General features: G+C 43.4%; 1 protein-coding gene across 19 annotated transcripts in view; it reads right to left on the reverse strand.

Moving 5' to 3' along the window:
- The window catches only part of ATG13 (autophagy related 13), a 57,373-nt gene that overhangs the window by 12,186 nt on the left and 19,246 nt on the right, over positions 1-25,941 (reverse strand). For all 19 annotated transcript variants that reach the window (XR_007719288.1, XM_050757598.1, XM_050757593.1 and 16 more), the window contains 9 exons: positions 19,015-19,096; positions 17,962-18,042; positions 17,391-17,510; positions 13,887-13,933; positions 12,754-12,894; positions 6,295-6,335; positions 5,397-5,493; positions 4,961-5,059; positions 3,082-3,175 (listed from right to left, as the gene is read on the reverse strand). Coding sequence is in view for 18 of the 19 variants with exons in the window: in XM_050757598.1 (XP_050613555.1) it covers positions 3,082-3,175; positions 4,961-5,059; positions 5,397-5,493; positions 6,295-6,335; positions 12,754-12,894; positions 13,887-13,933; positions 17,391-17,510; positions 17,962-18,042; positions 19,015-19,083 (789 nt within the window). In the remaining variant the exon portion in view is untranslated. The remainder of the gene's footprint in view (positions 1-3,081; positions 3,176-4,960; positions 5,060-5,396; positions 5,494-6,294; positions 6,336-12,753; positions 12,895-13,886; positions 13,934-17,390; positions 17,511-17,961; positions 18,043-19,014; positions 19,097-25,941) is intronic.

A 25,941-nucleotide genomic window follows, 5' to 3' on the forward strand; every position in this document is an offset into this window, starting at 1 on the left:
ATTTGGCGTGATCTAGTTTTATACTGCCATAAGACACAATAAGAGTTACCATAAAAAAGATAGTCTCTAGTCACATAGGCATACAAACTTTGATGCAAACATCAGGTGCAGAAACTACTAAACTTCCCTTTACTTTTAGGTTCAACTTTCCATTGTATCAGGGAAACAGACAAACTGATTTGGTTAAGGCCCAGTCTCACCATCCTTCATATCTCACAAGTTACAACTTTATTATTTATGAATCTATTACTTGTAAAGCAGAACTGCTTACTGAAATTTAAATTTAACGTATCTTTTAGAACAGCTTGGGATGAGCTTATAAAAAAAAAAGAAAAATATTCAACATATCTACAACTTAATTACCTAAAAACAGTAACAAAAAAACCCTGCTTCCATTAATGTGCACTAGAAAGAAAGTAGGTCTTTGTCTGCTTTTTTTGTCAATGCTACTCCGTGTCAGTAAGCATACAAGAAGCTCCCCTGACCAGATCAATGCTGACATTCATGCCTACACATGTTCATGAGAGCAGGGGAATGACAATTCTCAAACCCCCAAACTAAACTGTTTTGGCAACTTTAGAACAAGAATCTTTTTCACCCTAAATAAACTAGGACAATAGAAACAATAGTGATCCATGGATTTTACAACATCAATAACAGACATTAACTCTTGCTTTTGAAACAGATTACAATTGAGTTTATTATTTTTTTTGAGACAGGATCTCACTCTGTCACCCAGGCTGGAGTGCAGTGGTACGATCTCAGCTCACTACAGTTTCAACCTCCTAGGCTCAGGCGATCCTCCCAGATCAGCCTTCCAAGTAGGTGCACTACAGGTTTGTACCATCACACCCACTAATTTTTGTATTTTTGGTAGAGACAAGGTTTCACCATGTTGCCCAGGCTGGTCTTGAACCCTCGGGCTCAGGTGATCCTCCCTCCTTGGCCTCCCAAAGTGCTGGGACTACAGGCATGAGCCACTGAGCCCTGCAGAACTATGACTTTTTTTTTTTTTTTTTTTTTTTTTTCCTGTTGCCCGGGCTGGAGTGCAGTGGAGAAATCTTGGCTCACTGCAATCTCTGCCTCCCGGGTTCAAGCAATTATCCCGCCTCAGCCTTCCAAGTAGCTGGGATTACAGGCACCCACCGCTACGCCCAGCTAATTTTTTGTATTTTTAATAAAGACAGGGGTTTCACCATGTTGGCCAGGCTGGTCTTAAACTCCTGACCTTGTGATTTGCCTGCCTTGGCCTCCCAAAGTGCTGGGATTACAGGTGTGAGCCACTGTGCCCAGCAGAACTATGGCTTTAATCCAATATTTCCTCCAACAACCAAGGATGGAAAAAATTTTTTAATTTTTGGAATTACAAAGACAATACTTGGGAGACCGAGGTGGGAGGATGGTTTGAGCCTGGGAGGCGGAGGCTGCAGTGAACCAAGATTGCACCACTGCACTCTAGCCTTGGCGACAGAGCCAGACCCTGTCTCCAAAAAAAAAAAAAAAAAACAAAACGCAGAAGGGCTGGGTGTGGTGGCTCAAGCCTATAATCCCAACACTTTGGGAGGCCAAGGCAGACAGATCACTTGAGTCCAGAAGTTCAAGACCAGCCTGGGCAACATGGCAAAACCCCATCTCTACAAAAAATTCAAAAAATTAGCTGGGCATGGTGGCATATGCCTACAGTCCCAGATATTCTGGAGGTTTAGGTGGGAGGATCACCTGACCCTGGGAGGTCTAGGGTGCAGTGACCCATGACTGCACCACTGCATTCCAGCCTAAGTAACAGAGTGAGACCCTGTTTCAAAAAAAAAAAGGGAAAAAGAAAAATTGAAAAAAACAAAAAACAAAAAACCAACAACAGTAAATAAAAACACATGGACAGCTAATGAATTTGTCTGGTCCCCCAAATAAAAAGTTGAAATGGGAGAATCTGGGCTGATTTAAAGGCAAGTAGAACTGCGGTAGGTCTAGAAGAAACCACCTAATATGAAAGTGAAAGAGGAGAGCAACAATTAAGACAATGCAGGCAGAAGAGGAATCTGGAGGCAAGGAAGCTGGGGATGTGTGACTTGTGGTAGAAGGCAAGAAATGTGCCCCTGCAATTCAGCCAGCTGCAAAAATCACTGTTTAGCCAAAGCTGCCTTGGCACTACACACATTACACAAGACCACAGGGGTGCTTTCTCTGGGGAAGCTGACAACAGTGTTTGGAGCCTGTGGGGTTTTTTTTTTTTTTTTTTTTTTTTTTTTTTTTTTTTGAGACAGTCTCACTTTGTCACCCAGGCTGGAGTGCAGTAGCATGATCTTGGCTTACTGCAACCTCCGCCTCCCTGGGTCAAGCGATTCTCCTGCCTCAGCCTCCTGAGTAGCTGAGATTACAGGTGCACGTCACCGCGCCTGGCTAATTTTTGTATTGTTAGCAGAGACGGGGGTTTCATCATGTTACTCAGGCTGATCTCGAACTCCTGACTTCGAGATCCACCCACCTCAACCTCCCAAAGTGCTGGGATTACAGGCGTGAGCTACCGTACCTGGCCTGGAGCCTGTTTTATGAAACTGGGTTTGCCACTGAAGACTGATTGAAGTGGAAAAGTTAATGGTTAAAAATGTCTGGATAGAGAATACACACAAGCAGAAATCTGTATCACCTATAAAGAAAAGCTGTATTACTGGTTTCTCCCTGGCATTTTATGCTAAATAATTTTTGGCTCTTTGGGGCCTCTTCCATTATTAGAAATGAAATTTACCACTCGATAGAGAAGTAGCTATGAAGTTAACAAGTGTAAGTCAGAGAAAATCTCTGGTGTCAGAATGCATTTGGAATTCTGTGACTGATGTTCTAGGGAATTTTAAGATGTCATCAGGAAGGTAAGGGCTAAATGTAATCCCGAAGATTATGAATAATTACAGACTAGAAATACTATCTTCTGGACAAGAAGGCTCTCCCTTACCCCTCAAAGTAATCCCCTTGAAACAATCACCACCACTACCAAAAGGGATTGTAGCTAAATTTGGACACCATTTCATAAAGCCCATATACACACCAAATAACAACCATCACCCAGAACCTGCTTCCCCCTACCTGGGATGGTGGGGAGGTGGAAAAAGAGGTGGTACACACTTCTTGAGAGTCTTCCACAGATGGGTATATTACTCCAGTGTCCTCACCAGCAGTTCTAAAGTGGAAAGAAAGAAATAATGAATTTTATGGTGGTGGCAGTCTTTCAGAAAGGCTACAAAAGCTGATTAGATAGGGATGGGACCTGTGCTAAGAACTATTTCACACAGTTCGTACTGGCAAGAAAGGCGTGTGGAGTCCTCGATAATTTCAAACATTCCAGAGAGTGGCATTCAGAGGTTTGACAATGTTTTGTTCTTGTTTTTCATTTTTGAGACAAGGTCTTACTCTGTCACCCAGGCTAGAGTGCTGTGGCGTGGCTCACTGCAGCCTTCCCAGGCTCAAGCAATCCTCCTGCTTCAGCCTCCCGAGTAGCTGGTACTACAGGAACTACCACCACGCTCAGCTAACTTAATTTTTTGTAGAGACAGGGGTCTCCCTCTGTTGCCCAGGCTGGTCTAGAACTCCTAAGCTCAAGCAATCCTCCTGCCTCAGCTTCCCGAAGTGCTAGGATTATAGGTGTGAGCCACTGCGTGCAGCCTGTTTTGTGTTTTAAACGCAAACATCTTACCTGACCTATTATTTGAGAGAGCATTTTCTTTTTTTTTTTTTTTTAAATTGGTAGACTCACTCACACCTGTGAGTGAGCACTTTGGGAGGCCGAGGCAGGCGGATCATCTGAGGTCGGGAGCTTGAGACGAGCCTGACCAACATGGAGAAACCCCATCTCTACTAAAAATGCAAAAATTAGCCAGGTGTGGTGGCGCATGCCTGTAATCCCAGCTACTCGGGAGGCTGAGGCAGGAGAAACATTTGAACCCGGGAGGCAAAGGTTGCAGTGAGCCAAGATCACACCACGGCACTCTAGCCTGGGCAACAAGAGTCAAAATTCATCTCAAAAACAGAACAGTAACAATAAAAATTGGTAGAGACGGTGTTTCGCCACGTTGCCCAGGCTGATCTCGAATTCCTGGGCTTGAGCAATCCACACATCTCAGTTTCCCAAAGTGCCGGGACTGTAGGCGTTAGACACCATGCCTGGTCTGAGAGAGCATTTTCTTAAGCCAGACCAGTAGTGGAGCTCACATCTGGGTTTTCAAAGAATTATCAGTAGTAGAGACTGCATGAAACAAGTATCTAAACCCTAAAGACAAGCTTATTCAATTTCACAAGTCTATCACATAAAGGTACTATCCTTCCTGATATACATCTATTCTAACCCGTTTTCTGAGTTCTAGACCTGGAGGCATTTTATTCTGATATAAAACTAATGTGCCAGATGGTAACCTGAAAACCAATTAATCCGCCAAGGATATTCCAGAAATCATTGCCACTCTTCTAAGGCTCCAAGTAACTTGTAACTGAGAAAAGTCCTTTTTTTTTTTTTTTTTTTTTTTGAGATGGAGTCTTACTCTGTAGCCCACACTGGAGTACAGTGGCACAATCTCGGCTCACTGCAACCTCTGGCCCCCAGGTTCAAGCAATTCTCCTGCCTCAGCCTCCTGAGTAGCTGGGATTATAGGCACACGCTGGCATGCCCAGCTAATTTTTGTATTTTTAGTAGAGATGGGGTTTCACCAAGAAAAGTCTTATCACTAACATCAAGATCCAAAATATCCCAAGAATTTTCTGAGACAGTCTGTATACACTAAGTCTTGGTGTACCTAAGAGGGAGCAGAAAGAAGGGAAACTAGCCCATTTGATTTCTCTCCATGTGGGGTCTCCATCAGTGCTCCCCTGCCCATTGGAGAGTGAGTGCTGAGAAAGGTGTTCTATGCACCTGTGCAGGATGGATGCTTCTGCCCAGCTGCAGTTTGGGAGAGCACCTTTTCACATTCCTCACCTGTAATTGCAGGGGTGCATGGGAGAGGAGCTGGGATAGGGACGGTCCACAAAGTGATCAATAATAATCCCCATGATAGGTGGGGTCCTCTCAAATTGCCTGTAATACAATAAGCAGATTCCAGTATTTGTTAGAATGCTTTTCCAGCCCCCACAAAGTCCTCAGAGGGCCCCTCACCTTGTATCTGTTGGCAGGCACTACCACAGCTTTAACTATCACAATCCCTAAATATAAACCACCAATCCTACGTTCTGGACAAACTGGCTCTGGGACACTCAAATTCTCCAATCTGGCAACTGTGCTCTCTCTTTCTTGATTTTATTCTTCTGAAGGCACTGCTTTCAGCAAAGCTGCATTGTAGGTTTAGTCTTAAAGTTTAGGAGGAAAAAAAACTATCTTTGGAAGAGTTCTTTTGGATTCCAGGGCTCTTCCTCACCTGGTAGACATGAATGCCAAGTTAATTCTGTAAGCACAAGAAAGAGTGATGGTGCCCACAGGGGTGCCCACTGTCCCAACACGAACTGTCTGGAAGCCTAGGAGAAAAGATACATTATTAGCTTTTTTTGCAGAGAATACTGACACTGCCCCTAGACGTTTTTCCCTGAATTGTTTGGCCTACTGTGTAATCTCTGGCATTATCCACTTAGCACGTTAAGTGTAGCAGCCTTAATTTCGCGATGTGTGTGTGTGTGTGTGTGTATATATAGGTTCCTTCCCTCTCAATGTATTCTATATCGAGCCAATATTGGCAGGGGAAATAGCACTCTATTTATAGATAAAGCTACCTTCAAAGAGATAAAATAACTGTTAGTCTTAAGGCCTGAGAAAGTTCTACTAACCAGCCCTGCAAAGGATACATCACATGCTAAAAAAGACAGTGAAGGAGCACTAGAATGTCACACAAACACCTCAATTTAAGAAGCAACTGCCTTCCACCCAAGCTGCCACTCCACAGCTAAGTCAAGAGCCAGGCCTCTGCAAGTGACACTTTCGACAAAGCTTTCCTGATTTTCTTGGTTTCATTTCCAATTTTTCAAAATTCTTGGTGTTCACCAGAAACATTTAACATCCTCATTGTAAAAAATTAGGAAAATATACAGTTTTATAAAGAGTAAGAAAGAAAACTGAGTTCCTGGAACCTTGGGAAAAATTATTTGGTTACCCCTGGCAGATCGGGGTAACCTGGACCACCTACCTGCATTCTCATCTTTTCTTTACTTGTATTATGCATATTAAGATGACAATCTACATATTATAACAAGCAGAAACAAAGCTCATCTCTGAAGTTAGGCGAGCTCTGAACACTAAGAATGTTTTTCAACCTTGATACATACCTTCTCCTAAGCCATTCAGCTGAACTTCCCCAAAATATATCCTGTATGCAAGAAAAAATAAGAAATGTTACGTGATTCTTTACTCCTAGGGGCCCCTATAGCCAAAACACCTAGAAACAAAATAACAAAACACCTAGAAACAAAATAAAACAAAGCCTTCCTTACTCATCTGCTCAAATACCTCTCCTGATGAATAATTCCTATTACTTCAATTAAACTACAGGTATGGAGATGCATACAGAGTGGGTTGGTTAAAAAATAAGGAAAATAAGGTCAGGCACAGTGGCTCATGCTTGTGATCCCAGCACTTTGGGAGGATCACTTGAGGCCAGGAGTTCAAGACCAGTCTGGGCAACATAGCAAGACCCTGCATCTACAAAAAATGATTTTGCTGGGTGTGGTGGTGCATGCCTGTAGTCCCAGATACCCGGGAGGCTGAGGTGGGAGGATCACTTCAGCCCAGGAAGTCGACACTGCAGTGAGCCAAGATTGCACCACTGCATTCCAGCCTGGGCAAAAGGAGTGAGACCTTGTCTCAAAAAAAGAAATAAGGAAAATAATAATTAAGTGGAAATTGCTATTTAAGTTTCTTCTCTCTGCTACTAAAACATACTTTAAAATTACAGCTACTGAGAAATAAAGAATATATAAAAAAAAGTGGCCAACAGGTCAAGGATTGCTACTAGAAGGCTTTTTTTTTGAGACGGAGTCTTGCTCTGTCACCTAGGCTGGAGTGCAGTGGCATGATCTCAGCTCACTGCAACCTCCAGCCTCCTGGGTTCAAGCGATTCTCCTGCCTCAGCCTCCCATGTAGCTGGGATTACAGACGTATGCCACCACGCCCGGCTACTGTTCTTTGTTTTTTTTGTTTTGTTTTGTTTTGTTTATGAGACGGAGACTTGCTCCGTCATCCAGGCTGGAATGCAGTGGCGCGATCTCAGCTCACTGCAAGCTCCGCCTCCCAGGTTCATGCCATTCTCCTGCCTCAGTCTCCCGAGTAGCTGGGACTACAGGCACCTGTTGCCACGCCTGGCTAATTTTTTGTATTTTAAGTAGAGACAGGGTTTTACAGTGTTAGCCACGATGGTCTCGATCTCCTGACCTCGTGATCTGCCCGTCTTGGCCTCCCAAAATGCTGGGATTACAGGTGTGAGCCACCACGCCTGGCCCTGTTTTTTTTTTTTTTTTTTTTTTTTTTTTTTTTTTTGAGACAGTGTCTCGCTCTGTCTCCCAGGCTGGAGTGCAATGGCACCATCTTGGCTCACTGCAACCTCCACCTCCCGGGTTCAAGCGATTCTTGTGCCTCAGCCTCCATAGTATAGCAAGTAGCAACTATAGGTGTACGCTACCATGCCCGGCTAATTTTTGTATTTTTGGTAGAGACAGAGTTTCGACAGAGCTCAATTTCTTAGCCATGATTTGCCACCACACCCAGACAGGGTCTAACTATGTTGCCCAGGCTGGTCGCAAACTCCTTAACTATTATTTTTTTGAGGGCTCAATGTTACACCCATGCCTCACTGCTCACTGCAGCCTTGACCTCCTAAAGTGACTACAGGCACGTGCCACCTCACCCAGCTATTTTTTTTAATTGGGATAGACAGGGTCTCGGTGTGTTGCCCAGCCATCTGAACCCCTGAGCTCAAGCGTCCTGGCCTCCCAAATTTGAGCCACTGCCCCTGGTCCTGGCCTCAAATTATTCTCCCACTTCAGTCTCCCAAAGTGCTGGTATCACAGGCATGAGCCACCATACTTGATCAGAATGTACCAGAGTTGGGTAAGTGGTCTTTAGTTGTGGGATGCTCTCTTTTACATATATATATATCATTTTTAAAATAGTAGTGATGAGGCCGGGCGCGGTGGCTCAAGCCTGTAATCCCAGCACTTTGGGAGGCCGAGACGGGCGGATCACGAGGTCAGGAGATCGAGACCATCCTGGCTGACACGGTGAAACCCCGTCTCTACTAAAAAAAAAAATACAAAAACTTAGCCGGGCGAGGTGGCGGGCGCCTGTAGTCCCAGCTACTCGGGAGGCTGAGGCAGGAGAATGGCGTAAACCCGGGAGGCGGAGCTTGCAGTGAGCTGAGATCCGGCCAGTGCACTCCAGCCTGGGCGACAGAGCGAGACTCCGTCTCAAAAAAAAAAAAAAAAAAAAAAAAAAAAAAAAAAAAAAATAGTAGTGATGAGGTCTTACTATGTGGCCCAGGCTGGTCTTAAACTCCTGGGCTCAAGCAATCCTCCCACCTCAGCCTCCCAAAGTGCTGGGATTACAGATGTGAGCCCACTGTGCCTGGCCATGAAGAAATCTCTAAGTAGATGGCTTAACAAAGCAGAAAATGTTTTCCACCATGGAATAATTAACTAGATAAGACTATTCTGAAAAAACAACAACAACAACAAAAAAAACAGGCCAGGCAAGGTGGCTCAAGCCTGTAATCCCAGCACTTTGGGAGGCCGAGACGGGCGGATCACGAGGTCAGGAGATCGAGACCATCCTGGCGAACACGGTGAAACCCCGTCTGTACTAAAAAATACAAAAAAAAAAACTAGCCGGGCGAGGTGGCAGGCGCCTGTAGTCCCAGCTACTCGGGAGGCTGAGGCAGGAGAATGGCATAAACCCGGGAGGCGGAGCTTGCAGTGAGCTGAGATCCGGCCACTGCACTCCAGCCTGGGCAACAGAGCAAGACTCCGTCTCAAAACAAACAGACAAACAAACAAACAAACAAAACCCATAAACATAGTGGAATCTTCCTATGATTCTCCCTGGACAGGCCAGTCTATATTGGCAAAAAGTTTGAATTCTAAATACCTAAAATCTATTTTATATTTTTCAAGTAATACTGTTAAAAATTAAAATATATACATGGGTTTACTCAATAAATACTAAGCTCCAACAACGTATGAAGAAGCTTCATGGTTAGAAGTTAGGAATGAAATAAGGATAAATCTGAATCCTAGGTCTTACAGACTAGAGTCTTGTATGAAAGAAAAGAAATATAGCCGGACGTGGTGGCTCACGCCTGTAATCCCAGCACTCTGGGAGGCTGAGGTGAGCAGATCACTTGAGGTCAGGAGTTCAAGACCAGCCTGGCCAGCATGGTAAAACGCCATCTCTACTGAAAATACAAAAATTAGCCACGCGTGGTGCTACATGCCTACAATCCCAGCTACTTGGAAGGCTGAGGCACGAGAATCACTTGAACCCAGGAGGTGGAAGTTGCAGTGAGCCAAGATCGTGCCACTGCACTCCAGCCTAGGTGACAGAGCAAGACTTCACCTTAAAAAAAAAAAGAAAAAGAAAAGAAATGAAATGTATATAAATATCTGAAATACAAAGCACAAAAGTAAGACAGACAAAAGATACTAAAAAGCAGGGATCAGCAAACCTTTCTGTAAAGGACCAAATAGTAAATATTTTAAGACTGTGGGCCGTATAGGCTATAACAACTACTCAGCTTTCTGTTGTATTGCAAAAAGTAGCCATAGACAATATGTAAACAAAGGGGATGGTGTGTCTTAAAAAAACTTTATAAAAACAAGCAGATGGTCGGCTAACCATAGTTTAGTGACTCCTGCCATAAAGTAATATAGGAACAATGTTAATAAAGTGTTGGTAAAAGAGATCTTGCTACATAAATACCCTTTTACGAAAAGTTGAGACTTAGGCATTCACTATTCATGTAAATGCTGATACAGTGCTTAAAATTTGCTAAACCTTTTCTTGGTTATGTGTATTTTTTTGAGACAGGGTCTTGCTCTGTCACCCAGACTGGAGTGCAGTGGTATGATCATGGCTCACTGAAGCCTTGACCTTCTGGACCCAAGCAATCCTCCCTCAGCCTCCTGAGTAGCTGGGACTACAGGTGCGAACCACCACACCTGGCTAATTTTTTAAATTTTTAGTAGAGACAAGGAATCACTATGTTGCCCAGACTGGTCTCTAACTCCTGACCTCAGGTGATCCTCCTGCCTTGGCCTTCCAAAGTACTGGGAATACAGGCGTGAGCCACTACATCTGGTCAAGACTATTCTTTAATGGTATCAGGCTGTTAACCTTCTAACAACAGTATAAAAAGCAAGGGGAAACGCCAAGTCTACCTCCTCTGAGATCACCCACCTCTCTAGATCTAAGCTACACTTATTTATATCCAAAAGCACTCCTAAATGATCAACATCTTGTGAGAAGTACTAGTTTGGGTTTTTTTGAGATACAGTATTGCTCTGTCACCCAGGCTGGAGTGCAGTGGTGTGATCTTGGTTCCCTGCAACCTCTGCCTCCTGGGTTCAAGCGATTCTTGTGCCTCAGCCCCCCAAGTAACTGGGATTACAGGAGCGTGCCACCCTGCCCAGCTAATTTTTTGTATTTTTGGTAGAGACAGTGTTTCACTATGTTGGCCAGGCTTGTCTCGAACTCTTATCCTCAAGTGACCACCCACCTCAGCCTCTCAAAGTGCTGGGATTACAGGCGTGCGCCCAGTCCCTGTGAGCAATAATGATTACTCCAGAGATACATGATAAAGGAACACTTTAAACACTGGTAAGAAAAGGACTAGCAGTCCTAGGTAACTAAGCCGATGATTTTAGTAGGGTATCTTTCTAGTAAATCTGAATAAAAGTCTAGCAATTTTCAAATATAACAACTTGAAACCAGAAGAAGACTAGAGAGAAGACAACAAAAATTTATTAAAGGCCTAGAAAAGTAGACATGGTTAGGCTTGCTAGGATATTGCTAAGAAAGTTAAAGGAAATGGCAAGTATTCTCTGGTACTGAATTGTTTCAAAAGAACTAGTTAAGTCTCTCCTCCTTTGGTCCCTCTTTTTTTTTTTTTTTTTTTTTTGTGAGACAGAGTCTCGATCTGTCGCCCAGGCTGGAGTGCAGTGGAGCGATCTCCACTCACTGCAAGCTCCGCCTCCCGGGTTCACGCCATTCTCCTGCCTCAGCCTCCCGAGTAGCTGGGACTACAGGCGCCCACCACCACGCCCTGCTAATTTTTGTATTTTTAGTAGAGACGAGGTTTCACCATGTTAGTCAGGATGGTCTCGATCTCCTGACCTCGTGATCCACCCATCTCGGCCTCCCAAAGTGCTGTGATTACAGGCGTGAGCCACCGCGCCCGGCCGGTCCCTCTGTCTTGCTATACTATTTGTCTAAAAATCAGCACTATACATGTAAGGCAAAGGCTAAAACCAACGGCTTATCACTAAGTACAAAAGAAAGGCATCTTTGGTAGATTTGGGACCCCAGCATTCCAAGCTCTTCTCTCACACTTTGCTACATACCCTCTACTCCACCACTCTGCTTCATCTGATAATCTGAGCAGAGCTCTTACCCTGCCCTCCACTTCTGTGCCTTGCTAGCTGCTGAACTCTCCATCTGGAATAATTATTCTCCTTTACTTCTACCAGCTCAAATTCTCTTTCCCTAATGGGCCAGCTTGAATGCCACTTCCTCCATAAGACCTGCACTGTTTACCAACCAGAACAAACTTTATCTTTCTATATTCTCTCAGTACCCTTTTTTCCTGATTCTGGTTTGGAGTTTTCAAATCCTGCTTTTTAAAAATAATTATACATGTATCAAACTGTTTCCCTCACTACATTAGAACCACCTCTAGTGCTGGGCCTCTGTACAGTTCTTCAGTGCTCCTAGCACAATGCTTGCACTAAAAAGGCACTCAATAAATATGCTGAAGTGAAATGCTTCAAAGAAAATACTCTGTTGACCAGTTCTTTAAATCCACAGACAACTAATTAACAACTTAAACTGAGTTAGCAGTTTGTTAGACAAAGTTTTAATTTAACCCTGGAATACAGAAAACTGTGGCATCTTCCCAGTATAGACTGTTTTTTTAAAGTCTTGACTTCCAGGCTGGGCGCTGTGGCTCACGCCTGTAATCCCAGCACTTTGGGAGGCTGAGGAAGGCGGATCACAAAGTAAGGAGTTCGAGACCAGCCTGGCCAATATGGTGAAACCCCCGTCTCTACTAAAAATACCAAAATTAGCTGGGCATGGTGGCGGGTGCCTGTAGTCCCAGCTGCTCAGGAGGCTGAGGCAGGAGAATCGCTTGAATCTGGGAGGCAGAGGCTGCAGCGAGCCAAGATTGTGCCATTGCACTCTAGCCTGGGCGATGGAGCGAGACTCCGTCTCAAAAATAAATACATTAATTAATTAAAGTCTTGACTTCCTTCCCTAGCTCTAAGATGTTTATCACTAGGACCTCAACATCCATTCCACAGGAATCATGATTGTGCATATAGAAAAGGATGATAAACCTGGTGGTTTTGGAAAGGTAAGGTTCATAAGGAAGGCTGGATACCGATCACATGAAAGCGACAGCATCAATAATCCAACAAACCAACCAACTGTCCAAAACATCATCACAGAATATCTAAATGCTAGACAATGTGCAAAGTGAGGAGACTGATGAGTGAATCAAGATGACCATCTATGCTGTTTACCTGTATAATATGACATATTCATGCCCTTGTTTTCTGGAGAGCCTATAGGCTGGTGTCACCCTAGTTATAGCAAGAAGAGACTTCAGCAGCAATGACAGTCTGTTGTACACCGTGTAGGAAACTTTGATTTCTTTATCACACCTGCCAGGCACAAAGACACAGTCAGCATTCTCCTATTAAGCGCTGGAACTACACAAGACCAAATTTATTATTAAGACATGCTCTGAACTAACCAGAGAACTCTAATTACACCTTTATCAACAGATGATTGAGGTTAAGTCAATGTTTTACTTTCTCACGTACTAGACACAGAGAAATGAGCACCAAAAGGCACCCAATATATTTTTTTCTAGCTTCAAAGAACTTAATTTTTTTAGAAATAAAGCAGCACATCTGAAAACATATAAATAAATAAATACTGCAATTATATACACTGAAGGTGCAAACACGTACTATCCTATGAGCTGTCTATCTTGATAATCTAACAGAAGTCTGGGAAAAGTCAGCTTGGCTCTAAAATTTTGGGCCATAACCTGGCAATTGCATTTATTCAATAAAGAAAATTAATGTCCCCACATATACTTATCACTAAGATTTTTCTTTTGATGTGTTGATATTTCCTCAATTTTCCTATATACTCTTGTTGAAAACTGACGCTTCAGACAGGAGGTAAGCTAATCTGCCTTGAAAGAAGAAAACGGGGGAAAGAAATAACATGCATTTCCAATCCATGACCCATACAGTCTGTAAAAAGGAGCAGGGAGGGGAAATCTTATTGGATGGCTGCCACACAGAAAACAGACAAAACAGAGTAGTCATATTACAAGAGCTCGCAAGGGATTTAATCAGAGAACTAGCTGTACTCTGGGAAAACAACAAAGCCTTTTCAGCTTTCTCTGCTGCTCCTTTCCCTGTAGTATCTGAGTCTCTCTGGAATGATGTTCCCTCTGAAGGTCATCTCTGTGTCTAGGCTGCAAGCCAAGCATGAAGCAAATTGTAGCACAGACCTATTGGCTTTGTTAAGTGGTCAGAATGCCCTCCCTGACTCTGAAAACAAAGCCCTGCTTTTCACATGATGTCATCTAATTTATCCTCAGCAACCACAACCAAGGACCCTAAGATGCAGCACTTACTTTTCGTTCATTTCAAGACACCATATTTCCAGCTCCATGGAATCTCCCTGTAGAAAGGACAAATTTAAAATATTTGTTTTAAAAATTTTTAATTTCAAAGCATTACAGTCACTATAAAAATATTAAAAGGTATAGATAAGCAAAAAGAAAAAAAGGGATATCAACTTATAATCGAACCAGCCTCTTCTCTAAATAAAAGGGCAATCACAGTCTATATACTACTTTGAGGACTTGCTTTTTCTTAATAAATACTTCATGGAATTTTCCCTATAATTAAAAATTCTAAATCATTTAAAATGGTTCCGCAGTATCCCACTATAGGACTATCATTTTATCCAACCAGTCCTCAAATTCTTGGACATAAAGGTTGTTTCTTTTTTTTATTTATTTATTTTTTTAATTTTTTTTTTGAGACAGAGTCTCGCTGTGTCCCAGGCTGGAGTGCAGTGGCCGGATCTCAGCTCACTGCAAGCTCCGCCTCCCGGGTTTACGCCATTCTCCTGCCTCAGCCTCCCGAGTAGCTGGGACTACAGGCGCCTGCCACCTTGCCCGGCTAGTTTTTTTTTTTTTGTATTTTTTAGTAGAGACAGGGTTTCACCGTGTTAGCCAGGATGGTCTCGATCTCCTGACCTCGTGATTCGCCCGTCTCAGCCTCCCAAAGTGCTGGGATTACAGGCTTGAGCCACCGCGCCCAGCCTGTTTCTTTTTTTTAAGACAGAGTCTCACTCTGTCGTCCAGGCTGGAGTACAGTGGCATAATCTGGGCTCACTGCAAGCTCCGTCTCCCAGGTTCATGCCATTCTCCCGCCTCAGCCTCCCAAGTAGCTGGGACTACAGGCACCCGCCACCACAGCTGGCTAATTTTTTGTATTTTTAGTAGAGACGGGGTTTCACGTGTTAGCCAGGATGGTCTCGATCTCCTGACCTCATGATGCACCTGCCTCGAACTCCCAAAGTGCTGGGATGACAGGCATGAGCCATAGCACCCGGCCAAGGTTGTTTCTTTAGTCTTGGTTTTTGTATCTTCATCTGAGTTTAAACATAAAGGTTGTTTCTAATTTTCATTACTGCAAACATTAGTGATAAACAACATTGAGACTAAAACTTTTCCAACAAACTCAATTAATTTCTTTGGGAAAATTTTCAGAATTACAACTGCTGAGCCGGGCATGGTGGTTCACGCTCATAATCCCAGCACTTTGGGAGGCCGAGGCTGGCAGACCATGAGGTCAGGAGATCAAGGCCATCCTGGCCAACACGGTGAAACCCCATCTCTACTAAAATACAAAAAATTAGCCAGGCGTGGTGGCACGTGCCTGTAATCCCAGGGAGGGGAAGGTTGTAGTGAGCCAAGATCGCACCACTACACTCCAGCCTGGGCAACAGAGCAGAAAAAAAAAAAGTGCTATGGGGGTGGGGTTAAGTCATTTAGCTAAAGTCACTTGGCTGGGATTGAACTTGGCTCTGTGTAGCTCCAAATTCTATTTACCTTTAATTATACCATACAGCCTTACAATCTATTAGTGAAAATACATTGAAACAGTATCTCCATCAATCCTAATGTGAAATAAGGCAAGCAAACACATTTTTAAAACTCATAATACTGGCTGGGCAAAGTGGCTCACTCCTATAATCCCGGCACTTTGGGAGTGTGAGGCAGGGGGATCAGCTGAGGCCAGGAGTTTGAAGCTGCAGTGAGCTATAAGCAGAACTGCACTCCAGCCTGGGCAGTACAGGGAGACCCTGTCTCTACAAAATTTTTTATTTTTTTTTAAACATTAGCGGTGTGTGGTGGTGCATGCCTGTACTCCCAGCTACTCGGAAAGGCTGAGGTGGGAGGATCCCTTGAACCTAGGAATTTGAGGCTGCAGTGAGCCATGACTGCACCACTGAACTCCAGCCTGGGAGATAGAGTGAGACCCAGTCTCAAAACAACAGCAGGCTGGGCATGGTGGCTCAGGCCTGTAATCTTAGCACTTTGGGAGGCCCAGGAAGGTGGATCACCTGAAGTCAGGAGTTCGAGACCAGCCTGGCCAACACAGTAAAACCCCGTCTCTACAAAAAATACAAAAAATAGCCGGGCATGGTGGCACACACCTGTTAACCCCAGCTACTCGGGAAGCTGAGGCACGAGAATTGCTTGAACACGGGAGGTGGAGGTTGCAGTGAGCTGAGATCATGCCACTGCACTCCAAGCTGGGAAACAGAGCAAGACTCTGTCTCAAAAAAAAAAAAAAAAAAAAAAAAAAAAACCCCAAAAGCAACTACTACCACCACCACCCAGCAAGTCACACTGTAGAAACAAATATAAACAAAGCACCATAGGAATTCTAAGTAAAGACTGCAGTTATATCTCCCACTAAAAGGGGGAAAGCTTCTAGAACATGTGAGTCTTGAAGGATGAGCAGAAGTATGTCATGCGAACAAGAGGGTAAAGAGCCTACATCAAGTGGTTGGAATAATAAGTTCAAAAACCATGACCCCTGTAATCCCAGCACTCTGACTGAGGCAGGCAGATCGCTTGAGCTCAGGAGTTTGAGACCAGCCTGGGCAACATGGTGAACCCCCATCTCCACAAAAAATACAAAAACTAGCTGGGCATGGTGGTGCATGCCTATAGTCTCAGCTACTCAGGAGGCTGAGGTGGGAGGATTGTTTGAGCCTAGGAGGTCGAGGCTGCAATGAGCCATGATTGTGTCACTTACTCCAGCCTGGGTAACTGAGCAAGACCCTGTCTCAAAAAACAAAACAGGCCAGGCGCAGTGGCTCACACCTGTAATCCCAGCACTTTAGGAGGCAGAAAGTGGGCGGGTCACCTGAGATCAGGAGTTCAAGACCAGTCTGGTCAAAACGGCGAAACCCTGTCTCTAGTAAAAGTACAAAAATTAGCCAGGCATGGTGGCAGGCGCCTGTAATCCAAGTCACTTGGGAGGCTGAAGCAGGAGAATCGCTTGAATCCAGGAAGTGAAGGCTGCAGTGAGTCAAGATTGTGCCACTGCACTCCAGCCTGGGCAACAAGAGTGAAACTCTGTCTCAAAAAATAAAATAAAAACAAAAAACAGGGCGGGCGCGGTGGCTCACTCTTGTAATCCCAGCACTTTGGGAGGCCAAGGCAGGCGAATCACAAGGTCAGGAATTCGAGACCAGCCTGACCAACACGGTGAAACCTCGTCTCTACTAAAAATACAAAAATTAGCCAGGCATGGTGGCGTGTACCTGTCATCCCAGCTACTCAGGAGGCTGAGGCAGGAGAATCACTTGAACCCGGGAGGCAGAGGATGCAGTGAGCCGAGATCGCTCCACTGCACTCCAGCCCGGGCAATAGACCGAGATTCAGTCTCAAAAACAAACAATCAAGCAAACAAACAAAAAAAACCCATGACCCCCTCAGAGAATGATAAGCACATCAGAGAGGAAAGGGCAGGAATAAGACTGAGAAATGACTTCGACTCAGAGGAGGAGCCTTGAGTTCTAAATGAAGACACCAACCTGGCCATAGCCTTACCTCAGAAGTCTTAAGTGAAATCTCCACACACATAGACCTCCCGACCGCAGGCAGCTGCCCTGCCAGTGCCTTCTTTGCTTCATGTGTAACCTCTGGGATGTCTTTGATTGCTAAGTTGAACTGGAAAACAAAAGGGACTCTTGCATGAAACACTCACAGGAACATTATGAAAACAGAAATTAGTATATGTTGGGTAATGCAAGTATTGCTGTGGCTGATTAAGGAAGACAATTCATTCACTTCTCCCTTCCCCATAAGGGATAATACTGCATCAAAGCCACAAATCTCAAGTTGAAAAAGGTAACTATCATTACAAAAATTGGCCAAGATATAATTTTTGTCTTCCAAGGACTAAGCTTTTCATCTATCATAGCAGAAAGTTAAGAACCAAATAAATTCAGGATTAACATACAATAAGAATATCCTTTTCAAGTATATGGATCAAATAGAATCAGATATTTTAATGTTATTTATAATAATATAAATGTTATTAATTATTGCACTTGAGAACTTTACATTCATTCCTTGTGACAAACACTACAGTATATCTTAGTAAATAACAGAATTTTACCCAATCTGAACCCGTTGGAGATGATGATGAACGAGTGCAAATCTTTTCACCAAGACGAGCCTGGACAATCACTTGGACAGTCTGGAAAAAAAAAAAAGAAATCCCAAAATGATGAAAAGTCTTAACAAACTAATCTGGCTCCTGATCAGGGTTAAAATCCTCCCAATACAGGGTTTAAACGATGCCAATTAACCATAAGTATACTTTGGGAAACAGTATAGTTTTAATTTTTGAGAACAGATAGAAAAAACATTACATACAAAAAACAACTTTATAAACATTTCTGAAGGTATAGTGTCAACCAATGAAAGGAATTACAGGTTGAGGCTTGGAAACTGTAATATTCTCATACGGCAGAAGGAAAGCTGAGCATAGTGGTTTGATGTTCATAAAGAAACGAGTCCAACTGTGGTTTTAAATATTCACTGCCACAAACTTACAACCCCATGGTAGATTTAAAACAAAAATTCCACAATTATTCATACCATTTGGCCCATATGGCAAAAGTCTTCCACATAATTTCACAACTAAAATCAACTACATGGATTGTTCTAGCATGGCAATGGTTGAGAGGAGTGACATAGGTGGAAATGATTTTAAGATTTAGGAAAATATGGGATTCAAAATTCAATTTTAATTCCCCATTTACCAGGAAGGGAAGAATATATAAAATTTGAACATTTCAGGATTAGTTGAAACTTAAGGAAAGATGTCCGAAATGCTGCCCATTCCAGCTGACGGTCTTTGTTCCCACCCAAAGGGAACATACTGTGCCAATAACCTGGCATAACAATTTGACATTTCTGCAGTCTTACAAAAAAAAAAAAATTTTTTTTTTGAACAAGTAGCTGTAGAAAATTGGAAGCTACATTTTAGCTACACCCCCAATACCGCCCCCATACCTCACAGTTTGGTTGACAACAGACAGAAGTATCCCTTAAAATGGGCAAGCTGCAAGCTGTTATGCTACTTTCCAAAGAGAGTTGTTCGCAAAAGGCAGAAGCACGGAAGTTATTTCTAACACTTCTGGGCTCATGAGAATGGACATATTACCTTGAGGGCAAAAAATTTAATAAACTTGTCCAGATCCTTTCTGTCCTGGGAATTGAGATCAGTTTCCATTGCCTATAGGAATCTAAAAAAAAAAAAAAAAGTGAAAAAAACATGACTAATATCTTTAAAAAGGCATTGATACATCAAAGCATACAGAGATGGTATTGTCTACTAGCCTAGGAATAATCATGTGGGAGTGGGAGGAAAAAAAATTTCCTTTAACTAAAGATACCAATGTGAAAAACACTAAGATACTATCTCTTGAGGAAAATAGATTTCACAAAGAGTTACATCTAGGAACCTAAAAAATGAATGAGAACATTTTACCTGATTCTGAAACTTTGAGCTTTAAATATAATTATCCATTCAAAATTATTTCATCATCCAGCAGATTTAGGACTACATTTTAATGAGACATAAACTTTGCTGAACACACATGAGTTAATTTATCTTCCTTCAAAGGCCACTAAATCAATTTAACTTTGGGGAGTTATGGGCTTTTGAGAATCTATTGACAAAAGCTCTTTCTCCAGAAAAATATATACATACAGGAATGTTTGCATATAATTTCGTGGGAATTCATGGATTTCATGAAACACACCATAAATGCCCTCCCTGGCTGGCCGCTATGGGTCATGCCTGTAATCCCAACACATTGGGAGGCCAAGGCAGGAGAACTGCTTGAGCCATGGAATTTGGACCAGCTTGGGCAAGACCAACATGGTGAGACCCCATCTCATATTTAAACAAAACAAAAAGCCCTCCCAGGTTGAAATGATTTGAGATGATTTGATAGAAAGGATGCATTTAGAGAGAGACAAGCATGAACAAAGAGGCATAAACAACAGAGAGCAAATTAGGTTTAGAAATAATAAGTATTCCAGTTTTCCAAAGGATTGAGTATAGATGGAAAATGTTAATGGACGTCCTGGGCCAGCAGATAAAATGGATTCCCGCAGCTGAGGGGTGCCATGTTTAAAACAGAACAAGACGGCCATAGCTGGCGGACCAAGTAGTTATGTACGCTTTGTTCTCAAAAACATGTATAAAAGTAGTACAGGACCTCCCTTTTTACAATCAAGCCGAACGTGTTGGAGCTGTTGATCCCAAGCTAAATTGGGCAAGAAACCCCAACCCCCAACCCCTGAACTCCCTCAATCAGCCGTTTGAAACAAATGTCTGAGAGACTTCTGGTTTTGGGCTTGGAAACTAACCCTTTCTGGCTCAGGGCTCAGCTGTATCAACCAATCAGAACTCGGCTATGCTGACCAACCAGAACTAAGCAAGTTTCAATCCTTCCTTTGCATAAACGGACCTGACTCTGAACCTAGGCACTATAAAACCTGCACCCTCCCTTTGTTCTGCCAGTTTGCAAACTGTTCACTGGGATAAAGTCTCTTTCCCCCAAATTCCTTTGCAGAGAACTTTTGTTCACAGGAAGTAATACAGTGTTGGGGCCAGACCATGAGCATCTTGAATATAATCAGCATCTAGAAGCCAGATCTGCACCTAGTGTAGGAGACAGGGGAGCTCACCCAAGGCTTTTGACAAGAGGAAGTGACACAATCAGAGTGGTAACAACATCCTGAATGTTGCTTTAGAAAGACAGCTTTGGACGGGCGCGGTGGCTCACGCCTGTAATCCCAGCACTTTGGGAGGCCGAGGCGGGTGGATCACGAGGTCAGGAGATCGAGACCATCCTGACTAACACGGTGAAACCCCGACTCTACTAAAAATACAAAAAATTAACAGGGCGTGGTGGCGGGCACCTGTAGTCCCAGCTACTCAGGAGGCTGAGGCAGGAGAATGGCGTGAACCCGGGAGGCGGAACTTGCAGTGAGCCAAGATCGCACCACTGCACTCCAGCCTGGGCAACAGAGCCAGACTCTGTCTCAAAAAAAAAAAAAAAAAAAAAAAAAAAAATTAGAAAGACAGCTTTACGGGCATAATGCAGAACACTTTTGAGTATGAAAAGCGGGGAAATCAGTTAAGTCCTTGGCAATTTTAATTAAGGATTGTGATCAAGGCCAAAACTCTAGCACAGGCATGATTGGGCGATATTTTGGAGAAGCTGAAGGCCAGGCGTGGTGGCTCACGCCTGTAATCCCAGCACTTTGGGAGGCCGAGGTGGGTGGATCACTTGAGGTTGGGAGTTTGAGATCAGCCTGGTCAACACGGTAAAACCCCGTCTCTACTAAAAATGCAAAAATTAGCTGGGCGTGGTGGCACACGCCTGTAATACCAGCTACTCGGGAGGCTAAGGCAAGAGAATTGCTTGAATCCAGGAGGCAGAGGTTGCAGTGGGCCCAGACTGCGCCACTGCATTCCAGCCTGGGTGGCAGAGTGACACTTCATCTCAAAAAAAAAAAAAAAAAAAAAAAAAAAACCCCAAAAAATAAAAAACCAAGGAAGAATTGATAAGATTTAATGACCAACTTAAGAAACAGGATAAAGGAGTGGCAGTTTTAAACGTGGATAACTGAGAGGCTAGAGTTTCATTTAACAAAAACAGGGAAGCCAGATTGGGAAAAGATTTTAAGGAAAAGAATAAACAAAAGGAGAACTGAAAGAGGAAATAATGGGTACACGTTAAATTTTTTTTTGGCTGGGGACGGTGGCGTACACCTGTAATCCCAACAGTTTGGGAGGTTGAGGCAGGTGGATCACTTTAGACCAGGAGTTGGAGACCAGCCTGGACAACATGGCACAACCTGTCTCTACTTAAAATACAAAAAAATTTAGCCAGGTATAGTGGCGCATGCCTGTAGTCCCATCTACTCAGGAGGGTGATGTGGGAGAAAGGCCTGAGCCCTGGAGGTCAAGGCTGCAGTGAGCCATGGCTGCTCCACTGCACTCCAGCCTGGGCAACAGGAGTAAAACTCTGTCTCAAAAAAAAAAAAAAAGAAAAAAAATTCAGGTATAACTTAGATGCACTGAAATGCACAAATCTTGGGTGTACAGGTCAATAAATATTTCTATATGTATACACCCATATAACCACAATCCAGATACAGTTATAGAACATACCAAATATTCTAGAAGGCTCCATTACACCCCTCTCAGTCTATAAATCCACCAAAAGGAAATAATTACTGATAACTGTCACCACAGATTAGTTTGGGCTGTTTTGAATTTCTTACAAATATAATCAATAATATTAACTCTCTTGTGTGTGGCTTTTATTCAACATTATGTCTGTAATACAATTCATCTACACTGTTGGATATAGCAGCAGCTTATTCTTTTTTATTGCTTCATAGTACCCTATCTCATGAATATAACATAATATTAAAAATAAATTCTAGGCCGGGCATAGTGGCTCACGCCTGTAATCCCAGCACTTTTGGAGGCCGAGGCGGGTGGATCACGCGGTCAGGAGTTCAAGACCAGCCTGGCCAAGACAGTGAAACCCCTTCTCTACTAAAAACACAAAAATTGGCTGGGTGTGGTGGTGGGCACCTGTAATCCCAGCTACTCAGGAGGCTGAGGCAGGAGGATGGCGTAAACCCGGGAGGTGGAGCTTGCAGTGAGCTGAGATCTGGCCACTGCACTCCAGCCTGGGCGACAGAGCGAGATTCCGTCTCAAAAAAAAAGACCCCCACAGAGAAACCAAACCAGCGTAAGAATATAGCTTCTTCATCTCTCTATGCCATGACTTTACCCTGCATACTCTGACCAATCAATGATCTCCACACTTCAGCCCACTCCCAAACTCTTAAATTCAAACTCTACCCCCAAACTCCCCGGGGAGGCAGATTTGAGGGTTCCCCGTTTCCTCTTTGGGCAGCCCTACAATTAAACCTCTTTCTCTGTTGCAATCCAGTGTCTCGGCATACTCACTGCACAAAATGAACAATGGACCTATAACAGTTACAGCTGGACAATATATATATAAAGACAGAATTCTGACCCACAACCTGAAGCAACCAGCACAAGAAGGCAACCTACTATCTACACTGAGTCAATGAAGTCAGACTATCTCTAGCAACGAGTCCAGGAAGCCAACAATAACCACTATAACAATAGGCTTAATTCACAACAGCCAAGATATGGAATCACCCTAAATGTCTAACAACGAAGATAAGGACAATGTGGAAGCTGGGCGTGGTGGCTCACGCCTATAATCCCAGCACTTTGGGAGGCCAAGGCAGGCGGATCATGAGGTCAGGAGTTAGAGATCAGCCTGGCCAACATAGTAAAATCCCTTCTCTACTAAAATTACAAAAAATTAGCCAGACATGGTGGCGGGCGCCTGTAGTCCCAGCTACTCGGGAGGCCGAGGCAGGAGAATCACTTGAACCCAGGAGGCAGCGGTTACAGTGAGCTGAGATCGCACCACTGCACTCCAGCCAGAGCAACAGAGTGAGACGACTCCTCAAAAAAAAAAAAAAAATTAGCCGACTGTGGTGGCACACACCTGTAGACAAGGCTACTTGGAAGGCTGAGGCAGGAGAATGGCTTGAACTCGGGAAGCGGAGGTTGCAGTGAGCCAATACCACAACACTGCACTCTAGCCTGGGTGACAGAGTGAGACTCTGTCTCAAAAAAAAAAAAAAAAAAAGTGGAATATATATATCATGGAAATTACCAACAGAAAAAGTAAAATCCTGTCATTTGCAGCAACATGAATGAACCTGGAGAGCATTATGTTAATAACGTGAAATAAGCTAAGCATGGAAAGACAAATGCTGCATGATCTCACTCATGTGGAATCTAAGATGTTGTTACTAAAGTAGTAGAGAGTAGAATAGGAGTTACCAGAGGATAGGGAAGTAGGGCGTAGAATGACGGCGAGAAATTTGTCAACAGGTACAAGGCCACAGTTAGAGAGGAAGATTAAGTTCCGATGTTCTATATCATAGCTGAATGACTAGAGTTAACAATAATGTATATTTCAAAATACCAAAAGAGAGGTTTTTTTGTTTTGTTTTGTTTTTTGAGACAGAGTCTCGCTCTGTCACCCAGGCTGGAGCGCAATGGTGCGATATTGGCTTACTGCAACCTCCGACTCCTGGGTTCAAGCGATTCTGGTGCCTTAGCCTCCCTGAGTAGCTGGGATTACAGGCTTGCGCCATCTTGCCCAGTTGATTTTTGTATTTTTAGTAGAGACAGGGTTATGCCACATTGGCCAGGCTGATTTTGAACTCCTGGACTCAAGCAATTCACCTGCCTCAGCCTCCCAAAGTGCTGGAATTACAGACATGAGCCACCTCGCCCATCCAAAAAGAGAGGTTTTTAAATGTTCTCATCACAAAGAAACAATAAATGTTTAAGGTGATGAATATGCTAATTATCCTGAATAGGTCACGATACAATTTAGACATGCATCAAAACATGAACCCCATAAATATGTATAATTATTATGTATCAATCATAAATTAAAAATGAAAACAAAAAACCACTAGCCCAAAAGAGCTAGGACTTAATAATACCCTACCATTTTGGTCCCCATGGCCTCCAACTTAGGACCAACTGAAGAAAGCCAAATACACACCTCCTAACCAATCACACAGGATGCTCTGCTTCTAGTCAGGCTGCCTCCGGCTGCCCTATGCCAGGAGCCTCCAATTAGGGCAAACCTGAAACCTTCTCCTTTCCCCTCCAACTATAAAGCTTTCCCATTCCTCTGTCCGCTTCTGAGTCTCTGCCAAATGCAAATGGTAACAGCTGACTCTTTTGCTCTGAACAGCCTTTGCTTGTTCTCATCTGGGTGCTCTTTATTTCCATATTAAAAATAGCTTTGATGCACTTTGGGAAGCTGAGGCAGGCAGATCACTTGAGATCAGGAATTTGAGACCATCCTGGCCAACATGGCGAAACCCTGTCTCTACCAAAAAATACAAAAATTAGCCAGGCGTGGTCGTGCATGCCTCTAATCCCAGCTGCTTGGGAGGCTTAGGCAAGAGAATCACTTGAACCTGGGAAAAACATTATTTTTTTGAACATAAAAAAGTGCTAACCATCAAACGAAAGATTAATCATTAAAATTAAGAGAAAAGAAAATAAATTTTTGCTGATCTGCAAATCATGAAGATATTCTCCTATATTTTCTCATAGAAACGTTTTGTTTTATTGCACCACTGCATCCCATCCTGGGCAGCAGAGTGAGACTCCATCTCAAAATAGATAAATAAAAATAGCTGAGTTGTAGCTCTCAACAAACAATATGTTGAAAGTATACAATTTAATACGATTTAACATACTTATGTACGGTAAAACCATCACCAAAAACAAAATAGTGAACCCCAATAGTTCCCAAAAGTTTCCTCATGCCTCCTTTTAGCCACTCTTTAATACTCCTTATCCTTAGGCAACCACTGATCCTTAATCTGCAGTTGGTAGAATTCTTTATCAATGGCTGGACGCGGTGGCTCACGCCTGTAATCCCAGAACTTTGGGAGGCTGAGGCAGGCTGATCACAAGGTCAAGAGATCAAGACCAGGCTAGCCAACACGGTGAAACGCTGTCTCTACTAAAAATACAAAAATTAGCTGGGTGTGTTGGTGCATGCTTATTGTCCCAGCTACTCAGGAGGCTGAGTCAGGAGGATTGCCTGAACCTGGGAGGCGGAGGTTGCAGTGAGCTGAGATCATGCCACTGTACTCCAGCCTGGGCGACAGACTCCGTCTCAAAAAAAAAAAAAAAAAAAAAAAAAAAGAAAACTAAACTAAATTAAAAGAAAAAAAGAATCCAATCCCAGCACTTTGGGAGGCCGAGGCGGGTGGATCACAAGATCAGATCGAGACCATACTGGCCAACATGGTGAAACCCCGTCTCCACTAAAAATAAAAAAAAAAATTAGCTGGGTGTGGTGGCACATGCCTGTAATCCCAGCTACTCAGGAGGCTGAGGCAGGAGAATCTCTTGAACCTGGGGGGTGGAGACTGCAGTGAGCCGAGATTGTGCCACCGCACTCCAGCCTAGCGA

This window comes from Macaca thibetana, chromosome 14 (genome assembly GCF_024542745.1).
Source record: "Macaca thibetana thibetana isolate TM-01 chromosome 14, ASM2454274v1, whole genome shotgun sequence".
NCBI lineage: Eukaryota > Metazoa > Chordata > Mammalia > Primates > Cercopithecidae > Macaca > Macaca thibetana.